Source organism: Zophobas morio, unplaced genomic scaffold, assembly GCF_036711695.1.
Source record: "Zophobas morio isolate AGI-343-1 ecotype UQ-CSIRO unplaced genomic scaffold, CSIRO_AGI_Zmor_V1 ptg001043l, whole genome shotgun sequence".
Lineage (NCBI taxonomy): Eukaryota > Metazoa > Arthropoda > Insecta > Coleoptera > Tenebrionidae > Zophobas > Zophobas morio.
This window is the reverse complement of record NW_026973143.1, coordinates 1-21,739: the sequence shown is the minus strand read 5'-3', so window position 1 is coordinate 21,739 and position 21,739 is coordinate 1. Positions and strand designations below refer to the sequence as shown.

Here is a 21,739-nt window from a genome sequence, read left to right as displayed (position 1 = left end):
GAATACAAAAACTGAAAAATCGGGTAATTGAAAAGCTAAGAATTGTACACTTGAAAAAAATCCTAATGATAATTATTTGAAAAAAGTGAAAAATTAAAAATCGGGAAATTTAAAAATGAAACAATTACAAAATTGTAAATTTGAAAAAAAAAAATAAAAACGTAAAATCGAAGATTCGTAACACTGAAACCTTGAAAATTGAGAAATTGAAAAATGTAAAAACGAAACATGGAAAAATCGAAAAATTAATAATTAAAAAAAACAAATTTAAAAATGTCGAATTGAGAAAATAAAAAATCGAAGAAACGAAACAACTTAGAATTACATAGTTGGAAGTACATTATTTTTAATTTTTCATTTTCTCAATTTTTCGTTTTTTAATTTTTGAACCAAAGGACAAACTTATTAAAAGCGAAATTTTAAAAAATCAAAAAATGGAAAATTATAGAACTGAAAAAATGAAAAATCAAAAAATTAAAAACTCAAAATCGAATAATTAAGAGGTCAACAATGGAAAAGGAAAAATTGTAACCTTAAAAATGAAAAAACTGAAAATTTAAAAAACAGAAAAGTCGAACAAATGCAAAATTGAAAATAAGAAATAGAGAAAACGAAAATTGAAACACCGAGAAATTTAAAAATTATAATCTTAAAACTTGAAAAACTGAAAACTTCGATAATTGAAAAAACAACTGAAAATTTGAAAAATTGAAAAAAAGGAAATTGTAAAATCGAAAAACTGATTAATTAAAAATCGACAAATTGTAAAATTCAAAAGTTGAAGAATGTGAGAATAAACATCGAAAAACTGTAAAATTAAAAAATCGAAAATTGAAAAATTAAAAAAAATCGAAAATTGAAAAATTAAAAAAAAATCAAACATTGAACAACAACAAAAAATTGAAATGAACAAATGTTGAAAAAATAGCGCAAGTAAAAAAATGAACAATTGAAAAATCAAAAAATAAAAATATCTTAATATGGAAAAAACGACTGTCAGAAAAAAAATTATAACATTGAAACCTGAAAAAACTGACGAAACAAAAATCGAGAAACTGAAAAATCGACAACAAAAAATTAAAAAATGCAACAACTCCAAAATAAAAATCGAAAAACTGAGAAATCCTAAAATCGAAAAGCGAATCGAAAGTATCAATTTTGCAATTAGGCTCCGCCCCTCGGCCTGACAACGAATGAAAAATTCATAACGTTTGAGATCGAGACGGATGGGTTTTAATTAATACATTTAGTTTTCTTTGTATAACACGAGCATTAAGAACATATTTCACAAGCTAATTTCTCGTAGAAAAATAGAAATTTTACAATTAAGCTCCGCCCCTCGGCTTACGACGAATAAAAAAAATCATCAGAATTGAGATAGGGTGGGTGGGCGGGGCTTATATTTTGTTCTTAATATACATAACATAGCCATCATTTCACAAGAAACTGAGAACATGCAAAATCGATATTTCCTTATACAGATTTTCCATTTTAAACATGTTTTAAGGCAAAATGTATTAAAGTGCAATTTGTTACAGTCCAACGAAGTCGACTTTGACATTCAGAAAAAACAAAAAGAAATCGTGGTGGACGTCATAGGCTCCAAAGACAAACAAAAAGTAATTTTGACAACGTCGCTATCCAAAGATAAAAAATACAGGTATTTGTGTGCAATATTTTGGGGTTTATTTAAAAAAACTATTTTAGCACGGAGAGTGAATCGTACGCAGTTCCTGTCCCTTCCCTCGAATTCGCCTCTCTGTGTTTACGCAATGCTGCCACCCTTTTACCCTCTGACAACAACACGTCTCCCATTCCTCTATTTTTGATACCAGGAGTGACTCCCCCTGTACCGTCTTGTACCCCAGGCCCGGCCCCTTCTTCCCCTATGTCACCAGAAAGTATAATGAGTCTCAGAAACAGTATTCTGGCAGCTAGTGCTTACGTCGCCTTGTGTCTAGGTGACTACATTATGGCGTTAGAACACGCCGAAAAACTTCTACAACAACCACGCTTATCAGGAGCCCACAAGTATTTTTTTTTGTTTAGGTAGTGTCAAAAAATAACTGTGTGTTGTAGGCTTCTGGGGCATTTATATTGTGCTGAAGCTTTAGTTCTTCTGGATAAAATATCAGAGGCTTTGGAACATTTAAATCCAGACAACGTCAAACACATCAATTTGGAGTTGCCAGGAGGTGAAGACAACGATGAGAAGAGGATAAAAACGTCGCCTCCGCCAAGTTTGTACTGTGTTACAAATTTTAGCACGACTGTGTTATTTTTTAATTTTAGAGTGGTTTCCGCACAATTTGGCCACAGCTCACGCCACAATGCAGTATAATATAGCCGTTTGTAAAACCATAAGGGGTCAGTTGGATGAAGCTATAGCGCTTTTAAAACAAGTGTGGCAGATGAGTGGCAAATGTAAAGTCCCTGGTCATATAATAATGCTAGTTTTATACATAGAACTCAAGCTAGGTGGGTTTTTCTTACAAAAAACAAAAATGTTATTAATTGTTTTGTTTGAAGGTCGCCCAGAGCCCGCCCGCAATTTAATCAAGCAATATTTATTTCAAAACAGATTATAATGTGTGGACAAAAAATCAATATATTTATTTTAATCTGTTTACATCCCGTAGCTTTCCGCCTCAGCGTTAGCAAGACTACTCGACAATTGGATTAATATTATGATGTAAGTGGTGACCCCTCCGACGATCTGAAATCACAAAATTTAGACCAAACTCACCCAATTTGTAACGTACAGAAAACACTAGAGTGTAGTTAATCGGGAAAAACCCAGCAGCGTTGAACTCCACTTGCTCGTTGGCGATCTGCAAAGAAAACATTTCGATTTCGTCGCGAACGTCGCGGTCTTCTGTATCTATTTTGTGGATGAGTTCGCCGGTTTTGTTCACTTCTTCCACCGTCGAATAGCACACGTCGCAGACGTACACCGTGTTAATAATGAAAGTGGCGTTGGACAACAACGAGTTGAAAACGTCGGAAACAGTGACCACTGTAGACTGTAGAGTCGAAGTGAGGTAGAAGATTGAAATCACGATAACGACGAAGCTCACACCGAACATGAGCAAGAGAACTAAACCGAAAATGTCGTTGAAGAGTTTGACGAGCTTCGACAAGTGGTGGTGTAGAGCGCAGATTTTATTGAGAGTGAAGAGGTGCTCCATTGTGTTGAATTTCAAACATTTGGACTGTTTTTTGTGGAAACATTCGATTAAATTGCCGATTTGGCGGTTGAGAATGATGAATCGGACTTTCAGTTGTAGCACGAAGGTGGAAGTTAGGTGACACACAGCTGAGTTTACGGCGATTAAGAAGTACGCCATTGATTCTACTACCATGTCGGCGTCGTTTTCCAAGGCAAGGTAGGCTAAACCTGCGACGTTAACAACGATGATGGTGTATCTAACCAAAATTTGCGTTATTATTTTCTTGTGGCTTTTTTTGTAATTCAAGCGGATACCCATCGTTTGGATTTTGGTGTCGAAGTCGATTAATCTTGACAAGAAATCGATAAGTAGGTTGCCGTTTGTGATGGCGCAGATCCAAGTAGTGGCCACGTAAATTGCGTTGGCTACTAAAATTATTATGTTGGTGGCTTTGTAAATTACGAAATTTATTTGGATAGCGGTAGCGTAAATGCAGTAAAAAATCGCAGGTAAGTATAGTACAACTAATACAATGTTTAAAAAGGTGTGTAGTTTTGATTGGTGGAAATTTTTTTCGTTGAACATCGTCAGACCGAAAATTTTGCTTTGGAGGAGGAGAGGTCTGATTGAATTTAAGAGTTTTTGGGAAAATTTTTCGTTCATTGTGTGTTTTTAGCGCGAGCGGTAGCCGAGAAATGGATTACTTTCGGGTAGACTTATTGTTTTAGTTTTATATTAAGTGGGTACTTGGTAATTTTTATTTCGACCATTATTTGTTCGAGTAAACAGATTAATAAGTTATAATACAGTCATTCGTTTGTTGTCATTAACGATATTAAAAAAAGTCGTTGTAATATTTGCAAAACAAATAATTTTCATATAGAATTACATTAAAGTGATTATTTATTTTCGTAAAATGGAACACAATTTTATTAATGGATAAACAATATCAAACAATTTTAGTTCAAGTCAGTACGTCGGTGCTCGTTGTATTAAAATCCCCCGAAGTATGGTTACCTAGGTGCAAAAACCCGCACTCTTTTCACAGCAGAAATGCAAACTATAAGAGAAAAACGTTAGTAGGACCTTTGTTTAAGTATATTAACATCGAAAAATTAAAAAAAATGGAAAATCAAAAATTTAAAAATTCCGAAAATTGAAATATAGAACTCGAGCAATCGAAATATTTAAAAATCGCAAAACTCAAAAATCGAAAAATTGAAAAATAGAAGAAAAATTGTAAAATCGAAAAAATGAAAAATCACAAAATTGGAAAAATGCGAAAATAAAAAAAAAATTAGTTCAGAAATCGGAAAACTGAAAATTTAGAAACGTTTGAAAAATTGAAAAATAGAAGAAAGATTGTAGAATCTAAAAACTGAAAAATCACAAAATTTAACGAAATATCCAAAAATTAATAAATTAAAAAATTGAGAAACCGAAAAGTCAAAAAGCAAATTCGAAAAATTGAAAAACTGAACAAATGAAAGACGAAAACTTTGGGAAGTGGAGAAATGGGAAAATAAAAAATAGATTAATTCAGAAATCCGAAACTGAAAATTCAGAAAAGTCAAAATTTGAAAAATTAAAAAATATTGAAGAATTGAAAAATCTAAAATTTAAAACAGTGAAAAATTAAAATATCGTAAAATTGAAAAATGTAAAAATCCAACATCAAAAAAATCAACAAATCGAAAAATCGAAACTAGAAAATTTTAAAAGTTGAAAAATTAAAGTATGGAAAAGTTGAGAAATCTAAAGTTTAAGAAACGAAAAACTGAAAATCCAAAAATAAATCTGAAAATCCAAAAATAAATCGAAAAATCCAGAAGTCGAAAAGTCGAAGAATCGAAATAGTGAAAAATCTCAAAACTGAAAGAAATATTCAAAAATTGAGGATTTAAAACAATTGAGAAATCGAAAAACCAATAAAGCGAAGTCGAAAAATCGAAGAATTGAAGAGTGAAAAATCGAAACTTTAAGAAGTGGGAAAATCAAAAATAGATTACTTGAGAAATCGGAAAACTGAAAATTTAGCAACGTCAAAATCTGAAAAATTGAAAAATAGAAATACTGAAGAACTGAAAAAAAAATCGAGAAATCGAAAAATCTATATTTTAAAACATTGTACAAAAAATATCGCAAAATTGAAGAATCTAGAGATCCAAACACCAAAATATAAAAATTCGGAAATTTAAAATTTAAAAAATTGAAAAATCGAGAAATCCAAAAATTGAAACATCGAAAAATTAAAAATTCGAAAAATTGAAATATAGAAGAACTGAAAACTTGAGATATCGAAAAACCTAGAATTTTAAAAATTGAAATATTAAAACATCGAAAAGTTGAAATTTTGAGAAATCGAAGTATAAACAGTCGAAAAATTGAAAAATCTCATAACTGAAATAAATATGCAAAAAACTGAGAAACTAAAAAAATGGAAAATTGAGAAATCGAAAACCTAAAAAAGCAAAGTCGAAAAATCGTAAGCTGAACAATTGAAAATTTAAAAATTCGGAAAATTGAAAAATTAAAGTCTAGAACTGTAAACTCGAGAAATCGAAAAATTTAGAAATTTAAAAATGGAAAAATTAAAATATGAAAAAGTAGAAAAATTGAGAAATTGAAATATAAAACAATGGAAAAATTGAAAAATCCAAAGTTTAAAAAATGAAAAACTAAAAATCCAAGAATAAAAAATCGAAAAATCCAGAAGGCGAAAAATCGAAAAGTCGAAAAAATTTAAAAATCGAAAAACCAAGATGGCAAAATTAAAAAATCGAAAATTTAAAACAACGAAAAATTAAAATACATAAAGGAAAATTGTAAAATCGAGAAACCCAAACATGAAAAGATCAAAAAAACAAAAATTGGAAAATCTAAAATTTAAAAATCCAGAAATTGAATAATCGGTTAATTGAAAAATCGAAACGTCGAAAAATTGAAAAGCCTAAAATTTTAAAATGGAAAAGTTAAAATATCGAAAAGTTGAAAAATGAGAAATCGAAATAAAACATTTAAAAAATTGAAAAATCTAAAGTTTAAAATCGAAAAACTGAAAAATCGAAAAATTGAAGAATTGAAAAAAATAGAAACTTTGGCAAGTCGAAAAATGCGAAAATAAAAAAAATAATTAGTTCAGTAATCGAAAAATTGAAAATTTAGAATCGTTTGAAAAGTTGAAAAATCGAAATATTTAAAAATCGCAAAACTCAAATATCGAAACATTGAAAAATAGAAGAAAAATTGTAGAATCGAAAAACTGAAAAATCACAAAATTGGAAAAATGCGAAAATAAAAAAAAGATTAGTTCAGAAATCGGAAAACTGAAAATTTAGAAACGTTTGAAAAATTGAAAAATAGAAGAAAAATTGTAGAATCGAAAAATTGAAAAATCACAAAATTGAACGAAATATCCAAAAATTAATAAATTAAAAAATTGAGAAACCGAAAAGTCAAAAAGCAAATTCGAAAAATCGCAAAGTTAAAAATTCGAAAAATTGAAAAATCAAAAACTTGAAAAATCTAAAAATTGAAGAAATGAAAGATGGAAACTTTGGGAAGTGGAGAAATGGGAAAATAAAAAATAGATTAATTGAGAAATCCGAAAACTGAAAATTCAGAAAAGTCAAAATTTGAAAAATTAAAAAATATTGAAGAACTGAAAAATCTAAAATTTAAAACAGTGAAAAATTAAAATATCGTAAAATTCAAAAATGGAAAAATCCAAACATCAAAAAAATCAACAAATCGAAACTAGAAAATTTTAAAAATTGAAAAATTAAAATATGGAAAAGTTGAGAAATCTAAAGTCTAAGAAACGAAAAACTGAAAATCCAAAAATAAATCGAAAAATCCACAAGTCGAAAAGTCGAAGAATCGAAATAGTGAAAAATCTCAAAACTGAAAGAAATATTCAAAAATTGTGGATTTAAAACAATTGAGAAATCGAAAAACCAATAAAGCGAAGTCGAAAAATCGAAGAATTGAAGAGTGAAAAATCGAAACTTTAAGAAGTGGGAAAATCAAAAATAGATTACTTGAGAAATCGGAAAACTGAAAATTTAGCAACGTCAAAATCTGAAAAATTGAAAAATAGAAATACTGAAGAACTGAAAAAAAAATCGAGAAATCGAAAAATCTATATTTTAAAACATTGTACAAAAAATATCGCAAAATTGAAGAATCTAGAGATCCAAACACCAAAATATAAAAATTCGGAAATTTAAAATTTAAAAAATTGAAAAATCGAGAAATCCAAAAATCGAAACATTCCGAGATAGCGAAAAATCAGAGGATCGAGAAATTGAGGAGTCGGAAGCCGAAAACAAAAGTTAAAAATTGAAAAATTGATAAATCGAGAAATTTTAAAAAAGAAAAATTGGAAAATCGAAAATTAAAAATTCGAAAAATTGAATTATAGAAGAACTGAAAACTTGAGATATCGAAAAACCTAGAATTTTAAAAATTGAAATATTAAAACATCGAAAAGTTGAAATTTTGAGAAATCGAAGTATAAAACAGTCGAAAAATTTAAAAATCTCATCACTGAAATAAATATGCAAAAAACTGAGAAATTAAAAAAATGGAAAATTGAGAAATCGAAAAACTAAAAAAGCAAAGTCGAAAAATCGTAAGCTTAAAAAACTGAACAATTGAAAATTTAAAAATTCGGAAAATTGAAAAATTAAAATCTAGAACTGGAAACTCGAAAAATTTAGAAATTTAAAAATGAAACAATTAAAATATGAAAAAGTTGAAAAATTGAGAAATTGAAATATAAAACAATCGAAAAATTGAAAAATCCAAAGTTTAAAAAATGAAAAACTGAAAATCGAAAAATCCAGAACTCGAAAAGTCGAAATACTAAAAAATCCCAAAACTCAAATATGTATCGAAAAATTGAAGAAAATTGTGGAATCAAAAAACTGAAAAATCACAAAATTGAACGAAATGTCCAAAAATTAGGAGATTAAAAATTGAGAAACCGAAAAGTCAAGAAAGCAAAGTCGAAAAATCGCAAAGTTAAAAAATTGGAAAATCAAAAACCGGGGAAATCGAAAATTTGAAGAACTGAAGAAATGAACGATGGAAACTTTGGGAAATGGAGAAATGGGAAAATAAAAAATTAATTAATTGAGAAATCCGAAAACTGAAAATTCAGAAAGGTCAAAGTTTGAAAAATTAAAAAATATTAAAGAACTGAAAAATCGAAAAATCTAAAATTTAAAACAGTGAAAAATTAAAATATCGTAAAATTGAAAAATAGAGAAATCCAAACATCAAAAAATCAAAAAAATAGGAATTCTAAAATGTAAAATTTAAAAATCGAAAAACTGAAAAATCAACGAATCGAGAAATCGAAACTAGAAAATTCTAAAAGTTGGAAAATTGAAAAATCGGATAATTCAAAAATCGAAAAATCGAAACATCGTAAAATTCAAAAACTGAGACATCGAGAAATCGAAAAATCAAAAGATCGAAAAATTGAGAAACCGATATACGCCAAAATCGAAAAGTTAAAAATGGAAACATTGATAAATCGAGAAATTGAACAATCAAAACATGGAAACATCCGAATCTCGATAAATAGAGATGTCAAAAAATTGAAAAATTCGGAAAATTTAAAAATTAAAATCTAGAACTGGAAACTCGAAAAATCGAAAAATCTAAAAATTTAAATATTAAAATTTGGAAAAGTTGAAAAATTGAGAAATTGAAATATAAAACAATCGAAAAATTGAAAAATCCAAAGTTTAAAAAATGAAAAACTGAAAATCCAAAAATAAAAGATCGAAAAATCCATAAGTCGAAGAATCGAAATAGTGAAAAATCTCAAAACTGAAAGAAATATCCAGAAATTGAGGATTTAAAAAATTGGAAAATTGAGAAATCAAAAAACCGATAAAACGAAGTCGAAGAATTGAAGAACTGAATCGAAACTTTGAGAAGTGGGAAAATCAAAAATAGATTAAATGAGGAGAAATCGGAAAACTGAAAATTTAGCAATGTCAAAATCTGAAAAATTGAAAAATAGAAGTACTGAAGAACTGAAAAATCAAATAATCGAGAAATCCAAACATCAAAAAATAAAAATTCGAAAATTTAAAACTTAAAAATCGAAAAATTGAAAAATCGGATAACTAAAAAACCGAAACATTGAAAAATCGGAAAATCGAGCAATTGAAAAGCCCAAAAGTAAAAACCGAGAAATCTAAAACTCGAAACATCGAAAAATTAAAAACTGGGACATCGAGAAATCGAAAAATCAAAGGATCCAGAAATTGAGGAGTCGGAAGCCGAAAAGAAATGTTAAAAATTGATAAATTGATAAATTGAGAAATTTTAAAAGAGAAAAATTGGAAAATCAAAAATTAATAAAAATTCGAAAAATTGAAATATAGAAGAACTGAAAACTTGAGATATCGAAAAACCTAGAATTTTAAAAATTGAAATGTTAAAACATCGAAAAGTTGAAATTTTGAGAAATCGAAGTATAAAACAGTCGAAAAATTTAAAAATCTCATAACTGAAATAAATATGCAAAAAACTGAGAAATTAAAAAAATGGAAAATTGAGAAATCGAAAAACTAAAAAAGCAAAGTCGAAAAATCGTAAGCTTAAAAAACTGAACAATTGAAAATTTAAAAATTCGGAAAATTGAAAAATTAAAATCTAGAACTGGAAACTCGAGAAATCGAAAAATTTAGAAATTTAAAAATGGAAAAATAAAATATGAAAAATTTGAAAAATTGAGAAATTGAAATATAAAGCAATCGAAAAATTGAAAAATCCAAAGTTTAAAAAATGAAAAACTGAAAATCCAAGAATAAAAAATCGAAAAATCCAGAAGGCGAAAAATCGAAAAGTCGAAAAATTTTAAAAATCAAAAAACCAAGATGGCAAAATTAAAAAATCGAAAATTTAAAACAACGAAAAATTCGAATGCATAAAGGAAATTGTAAAATCGAGAAACCCAAATATGAAAAGATCAAAAAAATAAAAATTGGAAAATCTAAAATTTAAAAATCCAGAAATTGAACAATCGGTTAATTGGAAAATCGAAAATTTTAAAATTCCGAAAATGGACATATAGACGCACTGAAAACTCGAGAAATTGAAAAACCTAAAATTTTAAAATGGAAAAGTTGAAAAATGGGAAATCGAAATAAAACAGTTAAAAAATTCGAGGAATCGAAAATCCAGAACTCGAAAAGTCGAAATACTAAAAAATCCGAAAACTCAAATATCGAAAAATTGAGAAATAGAAGAAAAATTGTAAAATGGAAAAACTGAAAAATCACAAAATTGAACGAAATATCCAAAAATTAGGAAATTACAAAATTGAGAAACCGAAAAGTCAAAAAAGCAAGGTCGGAAAATCGCAAAGTTAAAAAATGGGAAAATCGAAAATTTGAAGAACTGAAGAAATGAAAGATGGAAACTTTGGGAAGTGGAGAAATCCGAAAACTGAAAATTCAGAAAAGTCAAAATTTGAAAAATTAAAAAATATTGAAGAACTGAAAAATCTAAAATTTATAACATTGAAAAATTCAAATTCATCTAGGAAAATTGTAAAATCGAGAAATTCAAACATCAAAGAATCAAAAAAATAAAAAATCGAAAATCTAAAATTTAAAATCAACGAATCGAGAAATCGAAACTTGAAAATTTAAAAAATCGAGAAACCGAAAAGTAAAAAATCGAAAAACCGACAAATCGAAAAATCGAGGACTGGAAAAGTCGAGAAGTCGAAAAATCGCAAAATTGAGAAACCGAAATGGACCAAAATCGAAAAGTTAAAAATGGAAAAATTGGAAAATCGAGAGATTGAACAATCAAAACATCGAAACATCCGAATCTTGAGAAATCGAAAAATTAAGAAATTGAAATATAAAACAATCGAAAAATTGAAAAACCTGAAGTTTAAAAAATGAAAAACTGAAAATCCAAAAATAAAAAATCGAAAAGTCGAAGAATCGAAATAGTGAAAAATCTCAAAAATGGAAGAAACGTCCAAAAATTGAGGATCTAAAAAACTGGAAAATTGGGAAATCGAAAAACCAATAGAGCGAAGTCGAAAAATCGAAGAATTGAAGAACCGAAAAATCGAAACTTTGAAAAGTGGGAAAATCAAAACTTTGAGAAGTGGGAAAATCAAAAATAGATTAATTGAGAAATGGGAAAACTGAAAATTTAGCAATGTCAAAATCTGAAAAATTGAAAAATAGAAATACTGAAATATCAAAAAATTGAGAAATCGAAAAATCTAAAATTTAAGACCTTGAACAATTAAAATATCGCAAAATTGAAGAATCGAAAAATCCAAACATCAAAAAATAAAAATTCGGAAATTTAAATTTAAAAATCTTGAAGCTGAGAAAATCGAAAATCGAGAATTCGAAACTCCAGAATTTAAAAAATCGAAAAACTGAAAAATTGGAAAATCGAGGAATTGAAAAGCCCAAAAGTAAAAAATTTAAAAACCAAGAAATCCAAACATCGAAAAATTAAAAACTGAGACATCGAGCAATCAAAAAATCAGAGGATCGAAGAATTGAATAACTGAAAATTCGAAATTTTGAGAAGTGGGAAAATCAAAAATAAATTAATTGAGAAATCGAAAATCTGAAAAATTGAAAAATAGAAATACTGAAAAATCGACAAACCAAGATTCGAAACTCCAGAATTTAAAAAATCGGGTAGCTAAAAAATGGAAACACTGAAAAAAATCGGAAAATCGAGACATTGAAAAGCCCTAAAGTAAAAAATCGAAAAAAAAATTTATAAATCGAGAAATTTTAAAAAAGAAAAATTGGAAAATCGAAAATTTCAAAATTCGAAAAATTGAAATATAGAACTGAAAACTCGAGATATCGAAAAACCTAAAATTTTAAAAATTGAAATATTAAAACATCAAAAAGTTGAACAATTGAGAAATCGAAGTATAAAACAGTCGAAAAATAAAAAAATCTAAAGTTTAACAATAAATTGAAAATCCAAAAAGTAAAAATTCGAGAAATCAAAAAAAATCCAGCAATCCAAAAATCGAAAAATCGAAATATTGAAAAATCTCATAACTGAAATAAACATGCAAAAAATTGAGAAATTAAAAAATTGGAAAATTGAGAAATCGAAAAACTAAAAATGCAAAGTCGAAAAATCGTAAGCTTAAAAAATTGAACAATTAAAAATTTAAAAATTCGGAAAATTGAAAAGTTTAAATCTAGAACGGAAACTCGAGAAATCGAAAAATCTAGAAATTGAAAAATTAGAAAATTAAAATATGGAAAAGTTGAAAAATTAAGAAATCAAAATATCGAAAAATTGAAAAATCTGCAGTTTAAAAAATGAAAAACTGAAAGTCCAAAAATAAAAAATCGAAAATATAGAAGTCGAGAAAATCGAAAAGTCGAAGGATTGAAATAGTAAAAAATCTCAAAACTGAAAGAAATATCCAAAAATTGAGGATTTGAAAAATTGGAAAATTGAGAAATCGAAAAACCAATAAAACGAAGTCGAAAAACTGAAAATTCGAAATTTTAAGAAGTGGGAAAATCAAAAATAAATTAATTGAGAAATCGGAAAACTGAAAATGTAAAACATTGAACAATTAAAATATCGCAAAATTGAAGAATGGAGAAATCCAAACATCAAAAATTTAAAAAACAAATATTCGGAAATTTACAATTTAAAAATCGAAAAACTTAAAAATCGACATCGAGAATTCGAAACTCCAGAATTTAAAAAATTGAAAAATCGGAAAATCGAGAAATTGAAAAGCCTAAAAGTAAAAAATCGAAAAATCGAGAAATCCAAAAATCGAAACATCGAAAAATTAAAAACTGAGACATCGAAAAATCAGAGGATGGAGAAATTGAGGAGTCGGAAAGAAAAGTTAAAAATTGATAAATCGAAAAATTTCATAAAAGAAAAATTGGAAAATCGAAAATTTAAAAATTCGAAAAATTGAAATATAGAAGAACTGAAAAGTCGAGATATCGAAAAACCGAGAATTTTAAAAAATGAAATATTAAAACATCGAAAAGTTGAGAAATTGAGAAGTCCAAATATAAAACAGTCGAAATATTGAAAAATCTAAAGTTTGACAATAAATTGAAAATCCAAAAAGTAAACAATCGAAAAATCGAAATATTGAAACACCGGAAAATTGAAATATTGAAAAATTGAGACATCTAAAGTTTGAAAAATCGAGAAATCGAAAAGCCGAAAAATCTCAATAGCGTATTTATAAATCACAAGTTCAGGACTATGCTACATTTAACATTTTCATTTAAATAACATTATAAATTGGAAAATTTTGTTTTTTTCTAAAAATCTTGACGTCTAAGGTGAAAACTCAACACAGATGCATAAATCGTAAACGGAGGATCTAAAATTTAAATTACATCTACTACTGTAAAATTTGAATATATACTTAAACAATGGTAGGACTTAATAGTCTTCAGCTATGGAGTTAGACAGCTGAATTAATATTATAATATAAGTGGTAACCCCTCCAATAATCTGAAAACAACGACTCTAGAGGCACAACTCGTAAAATTTGGCGAACTTACAGAAAATATCAGCGTGTAGTTGATGGAAAAAAATCCGGCGGCGTTAAACTCAACTTCCTCGTTTGCTATCTGTAGAGAAAACATCTCGATTTCGTCCCTAATATCACAATCTTCGGTATCGATCCTGTGGATAAGTTCGCCAGTTCTCTTGACCTGTGGACACAGTTGTGATTAAAATGTTCAAAATTTTCAAATTATACCTCTTCAATAGTTGAATAACAAGCGTCACAAATGTATACCACGTTCATTACGAACGTCACATTGGCCAAAAGTGGGTTGAAAACGTCAATCGCGTAAAAAACCGACGTCTTTAGTACGACGTTCAAGTAAAAAATAGAAATAACGATAATCACGAAACTAACAGCGAACATCAAGAGAAGAATCAACCCGAAAGCGTCATTAAAAAGTCGGACAAGTTTCGACAAGTGGTGGTGCAAAGCACAGATTTTGCTCAGAGTGAGCAAGTGCTCAACGTTGCTCTGTTTCGACGTTCTGGCACCACTTTTCTTAAACCGATCAACCAAACTCAAAATCAGCTTATTCAGGATGGTAAATCGGGCTTTTAACATCAACACTAGCTCCCCAGTCTGGTGACAAATCACCGAATTCATCATAATTAAAACGTACGCCATGGACTCCACCACCATATTCGACCCTTTCGGCAGAGTAATATACACCAAAGTACCCACATTCGCAACCACAATCACGTGTCTAACCAAACACTGAACCAGAATTTTTTTCTGCCATTTGGTGTAGTTCATCCGGGTACCCATCGCCTGCAACTGAGTGTCGAATTCGATCACTTTCACCAAAAAATCTACGAATAAATCGCGCTTTGTGGTGGCACAAACCCATGCAGTGACCATGTAGACCACATTCCCTGCCAAAATCATGATATCGGTGGCTTTGTAAATCAAAAGCGTGTCGACGATGGCGGTGGTGTACACGCTGTAATAAATCGCCGGCAAGTAGGCAACCACAGCCAAGAAATTCAAAAAGGAGTGCAGTTTTGAGGGTTCGAAGCTGGTTTCGTTGAAGGTGATGAAGCCGAAGATTTTGCTCTGGAGGAGGAGAAGTCTAATAGAGTGGAGGAATTTTTGGGAGAGTTTGTCGTCGGTTTTATGAAATTGGATTATCTTCGCCATGGCGATACAATGGTACGAATGTGAATAGATTTAATTGAAACTACCTATCTAGGTAATTTGTTATTGGTGATTGATTACGTGCGTAATTGATTTCAATTGGTGTCTAATTACAAAATACAAACATGTTTGTCGTTTGCTTTTATTTAAACATGAAAAAATTAATGTTTAGCTAGACTGGCTGCAAGTTGTATTAATATGATGATGTATGTAGTGACGCCGCCGATGATCTACAAACAAATATAATTTTCGTGCATCTCCTCGATGTATTTGTTTTACCGTGAAGAGCAGCTGATGATCGATCGGGAATAGTCCAGCTGCACTAAACTCCACGTCGTGACTAACGATCTGCAAAGAAAACATCTCGATTTCGTCGACGACGTCGTAATTGTCGGTGTCAATTTGGTGAATGTATTTGCCAGTTCTGCAATTGTTTAATCCTGTGTTCCAATATTATATGAAAAAATGAACTAAGTCCGTCTTGAATGGTCGGTACTAAGGTCTACCAGTCAATGTTTCCTTGAAAAAAAGTTACTTATTTCAAACAAGAAAAAAGAAAAAGTACTCGTCGAACTCGTCATCACTTCGATAGCCATCTGTAGATGGTAATTCCGTGTAAAATGACTGAAACTCCTCCGACACGAACAACTTCAGTTCTTGCAGTTGATCGCATTTTTTCCAAGCATAATATAACGCTTCAAGGTTAGATTTCCAGATATAAGATACAGAAAAAAACGAAAACGTTCCTTGGCATGAAAAAATTTTAATTTAAAAAATGAAGGACCCAACCACATATTAGGGAACCATTCTAAATGTGCATAATCTTGAATTTGTGATTAAAAATACTTTATTGAGATTATTCGGCTTTTAGATTTCTCAATTTTTCTACTTTAGAATTTTTCCATTCTTCAAATTTTCGGTTTCTCCATTTTTTTATTTTTCGATTTTTCAATTTTCCGGGGCTTAATGATTGACATCTTTTTCTTAATGTATATAGTTTTTTTTTTTTTTCAAAAACACGATACTTAAAACGTAATTCTAATTTCATATTCACTCATTCATATTTTAAATATTTTCTTTTTGAAAGAAAAGTAGTGTATTACGAAAAACAAAATCAAAGGATAAGCCCCACCCACCCGCCCCATCTCAATTGTGATTAATTTTTTTATTCGTTGTGAGACGGAGGGCGGAGCTTAAATGCAGAGTTCATATTTATCCACAAAAAAATACCATGTGAAATATGTTAAAAAAAATGAGAAAGTGCAAAATTGAAATATCTTTACTATTTTGTAGAGAACTCTGGATTTTGCAGTTAAGCTCCTCCCCTCAATCTGACATCAAATGAAAAATTCATCAGAATTGAGATAGGGTGGGTGGGTGGGGTTTAAGCATTGACATCTTTTTCTTAATGAATATAGTTTTTTTTTTTTTTTCAAAAACACGATACTTAAATTCACTCTTTGATATTTTAAATATTTTACTGTTGAAAGAAGACTGGTATATTACGAAAAACAAAATCAAAGGATTAGCCCCACCCACCCGCCCCATCTCAATTGTGATTAATTTTTTTATTCGTTGTGAGACGGAGGGCGGAGCTTAAATGCAGAGTTCATATTTTTCTACAAAAAATTACCATGTGAAATATGTTAAAAAAATAAGGAAGTGCAAAATTAAAATATCTTTACTATTTTGTAGAGAACTCTGGATTTTGCAGTTAAGCTCCGCCCCTCAATCTGACATCACATGAAAAATTCATCAGAATTGAGATAGGGTGGGTGGGTGGGGCTTAATCATTAACATCTTTTTCATAATGTATATAGTTTTTTTTTTTCAAAAACACGATACTTAAATTCACTCTTTGATATTTTAAGTATTTTACTGTTGAAAGAAGACTAGTATATTACGAAAAAAAAATAAATAAATAAAAGGATAAGCCCCACCCGCCCACCCGATCTCAATTGTGATTAATTTTTTTATTCGTTGTGAGACGGAGGGCGGAGCTTAAATGCAGAGTTCATATTTTTCTACAAAAAATTACCATGTGAAATATGTTTAAAAAAAAATTGAGGAATTGCAAAATTGAAATATCTTTACTATTTTATAGAGAACTCTGGATTTTGCAGTTAAGCTCCGCCCCTCAATCTGACATCAAATGAAAAATTCATCAGAATAGAGATAGGGTGGGTGGGTGGGGCTTAAGCATTGACATCTTTTTCTTAATGAATATAGTTTTTTTTTTTTTTTCAAAAACACGATACTTAAATTCAGTCTTTGATATTTTAAGTATTTTACTGTTGAAAGAAGACTAGTATATTATGAAAAAAAATTGAAAGGATAAGCCCCACCCACCCACCCCTTCTCAATTGTGATTAATTTTTTTATTTGTTGTGAGACGGAGGGCGGAGCTTAAATGCAGAGTTCATATTTATCTACAAAAAATGACCATGTGAAATATGTTAAAAAAAAATGAAGAAGTGCAAAATTGAAATATCTTTACTATTTTGTAGAGAACTCTGGATTTTGCAGTTAAGCTCCGCCCCTCAGTCTGACATCAAATGAAAAATTCATCAGAATTGAGATAGGGTGGGTGGGTGGGGCTTAATCATTGACATTTTTTCTTAAAGAATATAGTTTTTTTTTTTTTCAAAAACACGATACTTACATTCACTCTTTGATATTTTAAGTATTTTACTGTTGAAAGAAGACTAGTATATTACGAAAAAAAAATAAAATAAAGGATAAGCACCACCCACCCACCCGATCTCAATTGTGGTTAATTTTTTTATTCGTTGTGAGACGGAGGGCGGAGCTTAAACGCAGAGTTCATATTTATCTACAAAAAATTACCATATGAAATATGTTAAAAAAAATGAGAAAGTGCAAAATTGAAATATCTTTACTATTTTGTAGAGAACTCTGGATTTTGCAGTTAAGCTTCTCCTCTCAATCTGACATCAAATAAAAAATTTATCAGAATTGAGATAGGGTGGGTGGGTGGGGCTTAATTATTGACATCTTTTTCTTAATGTATATAGTTTTTTTTTTTTTCAAAAACACGATACTTAAATTCCCTTTTTGATATTTTAAGTATTTTACTGTTGAGAGAAAACTAGTATATTACGAAAAAAAAAAAATAAAAGGATAAGCCCCACCCACCCACCCGATCTCAATTGTGATTAATTTTTTTATTCGTTGTGAGACGGAGGGCGGAGCTTAAACGCAGAGTTCATATTTATCTACAAAAAATTACCATATGAAATATGTTAAAAAAAATGAGAAAGTGCAAAATTGAAATATCTTTACTATTTTGTAGAGAACTCTGGATTTTGCAGTTAAGCTCCTCCTCTCAATCTGACATCAAATGAAAAATTCATCAGAATTGAGATAGGGTGGGTGGGTGGGGCTTAATTATTGACATCTTTTTCTTAATGTATATAGTTTTTTTTTTTTTTTTCAAAAACACGATACTTAAATTCCCTTTTTGATATTTTAAGTATTTTACTGTTGAAAGAAAACTAGTATATTACGAAAAAAAAAAAAATAAAAGGATAAGCCCCACCCACCCACCCGATCTCAATTGTGATTAATTTTTTTATTCGTTGTGAGACGGAAGGCGGAGCTTAAACGCAGAGTTCATATATATCTACAAAAAATTACCATGTGATATATGTTAAAAAAAATGAGAAAGTGCAAAATTGAAATATCTTTACTATTTTGTAGAGAACTCTGGATTTTGCAGTTAAGCTCCTCCTCTCAATCTGACATCAAATGAAAAATTCATCAGAATTGAGATAGGGTGGGTGGGTGGGGCTTAATTATTGACATCTTTTTCTTAATGTATATAGTTTTTTTGTTTTCAAAAACACGATACTTAAATTCACATTTTGATATTTTAAGTATTTTACTGTTGAAAGAAGAGTAGTATATTACGAAAAAAAAGTATAAAAGGATAAGCCCCACCCACCCACCCGATCTCAATTGTGATTAATTTTTTTATTCGTTGTGAGACGGAAGGCGGAGCTTAAACGCAGAGTTCATATATATCTACAAAAAATTACCATGTGATATATGTTAAAAAAAATGAGAAAGTGCAAAATTGAAATATCTTTACTATTTTGTAGAGAACTCTGGATTTTGCAGTTAAGCTCCTCCTCTCAATCTGACATCAAATGAAAAATTCATCAGAATTGAGATAGGGTGGGTGGGTGGGGCTTAATTATTAACATCTTTTTCTTAATGTATATAGTTTTTTTGTTTTCAAAAACACGATACTTAAATTCACGTTTTGATATTTTAAGTATTTTACTGTTGAAAGAAGAGTAGTATATTACGAAAAAAAAGTATAAAAGGATAAGCCCCACCCACCCACCCGATCTCAATTGTGATTAATTTTTTTATTCGTTGTGAGACGGAGGGCGGAGCTTAAATACAGAGTTCATATTTATCTTCAAAAAATTATCATGTGAAATATGTTAAAAACAATGAGAAAGTGCAAAATTGAAATATCTTTACTATTTTGTAGAGAACTCTGGATTTTGCAGTTAAGCTCCTCCTCTTAATCTGACATCAAATGAAAAATTCATCAGAATTGAGATAGGGTGGGTGGGTGGGGCTTAATCATTGACATTTTTTCTTAAAGAATATAGTTTTTTTTTTTTTCAAAAACACGATACTTACATTCACTCTTTGATATTTTAAGTATTTTACTGTTGAAAGAAGACTAGTATATTACGAAAAAAAAAAAAAAATAAAAGATAAGCACCACCCACCCACCCGATCTCAATTGTGGTTAATTTTTTTATTCGTTGTGAGACGGAGGGCGGAGCTTAAACGCAGAGTTCATATTTATCTACAAAAAATTACCATATGAAATATGTTAAAAAATGAGGAAGTGCAAAATTGAAATATCTTTACTCTTTTGTAGAGAACTCTGGATTTTGCAGTTAAGCTCCGCTCCTCAATCTGACATCAAAAGAAAAATTCATCAGAATTGAGATAGGGTGGGTGGGTGGGGCTTAATCATTGACATCTTTTTCTTAATGTATATAGTTTTTTTTTCAAAAACACGATACTTAAATTCACTATTTGATATTTTAAGTATTTTACTGTTGAAAGAAGACTAGTATATTACAAAAACAAAAACAAAAGGATAAGCCCCACCCACCCGCCGGATCTAAATTGTGATTAATTTTTTTATTCGTTGTGAGACGGAGGGCGGAGTTTAAATGCAGAGTTCATATTTTTCTACAAAAAATTACCATGTGAAATATGTTAAAAAAATGAGGAAGTGAAAAATTAAAATATCTTTACTATTTTGTAGAGAACTCTGGATTTTGCAGTTAAGCTCCTCCCCTCAATCTGACATCAAATGAAAAATTCATCAGAATTGAGATAGGGTGGGTGGGTGGGGCTTAATCATTGACATGTTTTTCTTAATGTATATAGTTTTTTTTTTTTCAAAAACACGATACTTAAATTCACTCTTTGATATTTTAAGTATTTTACTGTTGAAAGAAGACTAGTATATTACGAAAAAGAAAATCAAAGGATTAGCCCCGCCCACCCGCCCCATCTCAATTGTGATTAATTTTTTTAATCGTTGTGAGACGGAGGGCGGAGCTTAAATGCAAAGTTCATATTTTTCTACAAAAAATTACCATGTGAAATATGTTTCAAAAAATGAGGAAGTGCAAAATTAAAATATCTTTACTATTTTGTAGAGAACTCTGGATTTTGCAGTTAAGCTCCGCCCCTCAATCTGACATCAAATAAAAAATTCATCAGAATTGAGATAGGGTGGGTGGGTGGGGCTTAATCATTAACATTTTTTTCATAATGTATATAGTTTTTTTTTTTTTCAAAAACACGATACTTAAAACATAATTCTAATCTCAAATTCACTGTTTGGTGTTTTAAGTATTTTACTGTTGAAAGAAGACTAGCATAGTACGAAAAAAAAATGAAAGGATAAGCCCCACCCACCCGCCCCATCTCAATTGTGATTAATTTTTTTAATCGTTGTGAGACGGAGGGCGGAGCTTAAATGCAAAGTTCATATTTTTCTACAAAAAATTACCATGTGAAATATGTTTCAAAAAATGAGGAAGTGCAAAATTAAAATATCTTTACTATTTTGTAGAGAACTCTGGATTTTGCAGTTAAGCTCCGCCCCTCAATCTGACATCAAATAAAAAATTCATCAGAATTGAGATAGGGTGGGTGGGTGGGGCTTAATCATTAACGTTTTTTTCATAATGTATATAGTTTTTTTTTTTTCAAAAACACGATACTTAAAACATAATTCTAATCTCAAATTCACTGTTTGGTGTTTTAAGTATTTTACTGTTGAAAGAAGACTAGCATAGTACGAAAAAAAAATGAAAGGATAAGCCCCACCCACCCGCCCCATCTCAATTGTGATTAATTTTTTTATTCGTCGTGAGACGGGGGGCGGAGCTTAAATGCAGAGTTCATATTTTTCTACAAGAATTGCAAATCAAAAATCTGGGAGACCGAAAAATTACAAAATCGGAAAAATTCCAAAATATGTAGAAAGGGAATATTAAAGTTTGAAAATTAGAAAACCTAAAATCGGAAAACTGTCAAGTTAAAAAATTGAAGTAAGAAAAATTGACAAATGGAAAATTTGAAAATGGAAATATTAAAACTCGAAACATTGTACAATTAAAAAATTGCTCTAGAAAAATTTTATTTATATGGTTTACTTCCGAATCTACTATTCTCGTTATAAAAGAAGTCAACCCATCAGACAAATTCTAAAGAAAAGATTGTAAATTTAAAAAACTTTATTTGAATTCGCAGGAATAAATAGTAATAGTGAAATAGGTCT

The 21,739-nt window shown here is 29.4% G+C and overlaps 2 protein-coding genes across 2 annotated transcripts; one reads left to right on the top strand and one right to left on the bottom strand.

Annotated features, from left to right (window-relative positions):
- The first annotated feature begins 1,448 nt into the window (after positions 1-1,448).
- LOC135122255 (CCR4-NOT transcription complex subunit 10-like) lies at positions 1,449-2,625 on the top strand. Its single transcript, XM_064046454.1, has 5 exons — positions 1,449-1,660; positions 1,708-2,031; positions 2,080-2,240; positions 2,293-2,478; positions 2,530-2,625. Exons 1-5 carry the CDS (start codon positions 1,455-1,457, stop codon positions 2,586-2,588), a joined length of 936 nt encoding a protein of 311 aa, XP_063902524.1. The 5' UTR covers positions 1,449-1,454; the 3' UTR covers positions 2,589-2,625.
- Position 2,626: 1 nt separating this feature from the next.
- Positions 2,627-14,892, bottom strand: LOC135122256 (uncharacterized). Its single transcript, XM_064046457.1, has 5 exons — positions 13,948-14,892; positions 13,748-13,900; positions 13,641-13,697; positions 2,763-3,842; positions 2,627-2,716 (listed from the first exon to the last, which is right to left on the bottom strand). Exons 1-5 carry the CDS (start codon positions 14,890-14,892, stop codon positions 2,627-2,629), a joined length of 2,325 nt encoding a protein of 774 aa, XP_063902527.1.
- Between the last annotated feature and the right edge of the window lie 6,847 nt (positions 14,893-21,739).

Coding starts and splice junctions, on each gene's coding strand:
- LOC135122255 (XM_064046454.1), top strand. CDS start 1,455: ATGCAAAATCGATATTTCCTTATACAGATTTTCCATTTTAAACATGTT. Junction 2,032..2,079: donor CGCTTATCAGGAGCCCACAA/GTATTTTTTTTT, acceptor TGTGTGTTGTAG/GCTTCTGGGGCATTTATATT. Junction 2,241..2,292: donor AAAAACGTCGCCTCCGCCAA/GTTTGTACTGTG, acceptor TTTTAATTTTAG/AGTGGTTTCCGCACAATTTG.
- LOC135122256 (XM_064046457.1), bottom strand. CDS start 14,892: ATGGCGAAGATAATCCAATTTCATAAAACCGACGACAAACTCTCCCAA. Junction 3,843..13,640: donor TTCAGCTGTCTAACTCCATA/GCTGAAGACTAT, acceptor CGCTCGCGCTAA/AAACACACAATGAACGAAAA. Junction 2,717..2,762: donor ACTACACTCTAGTGTTTTCT/GTACGTTACAAA, acceptor TTGTGATTTCAG/ATCGTCGGAGGGGTCACCAC.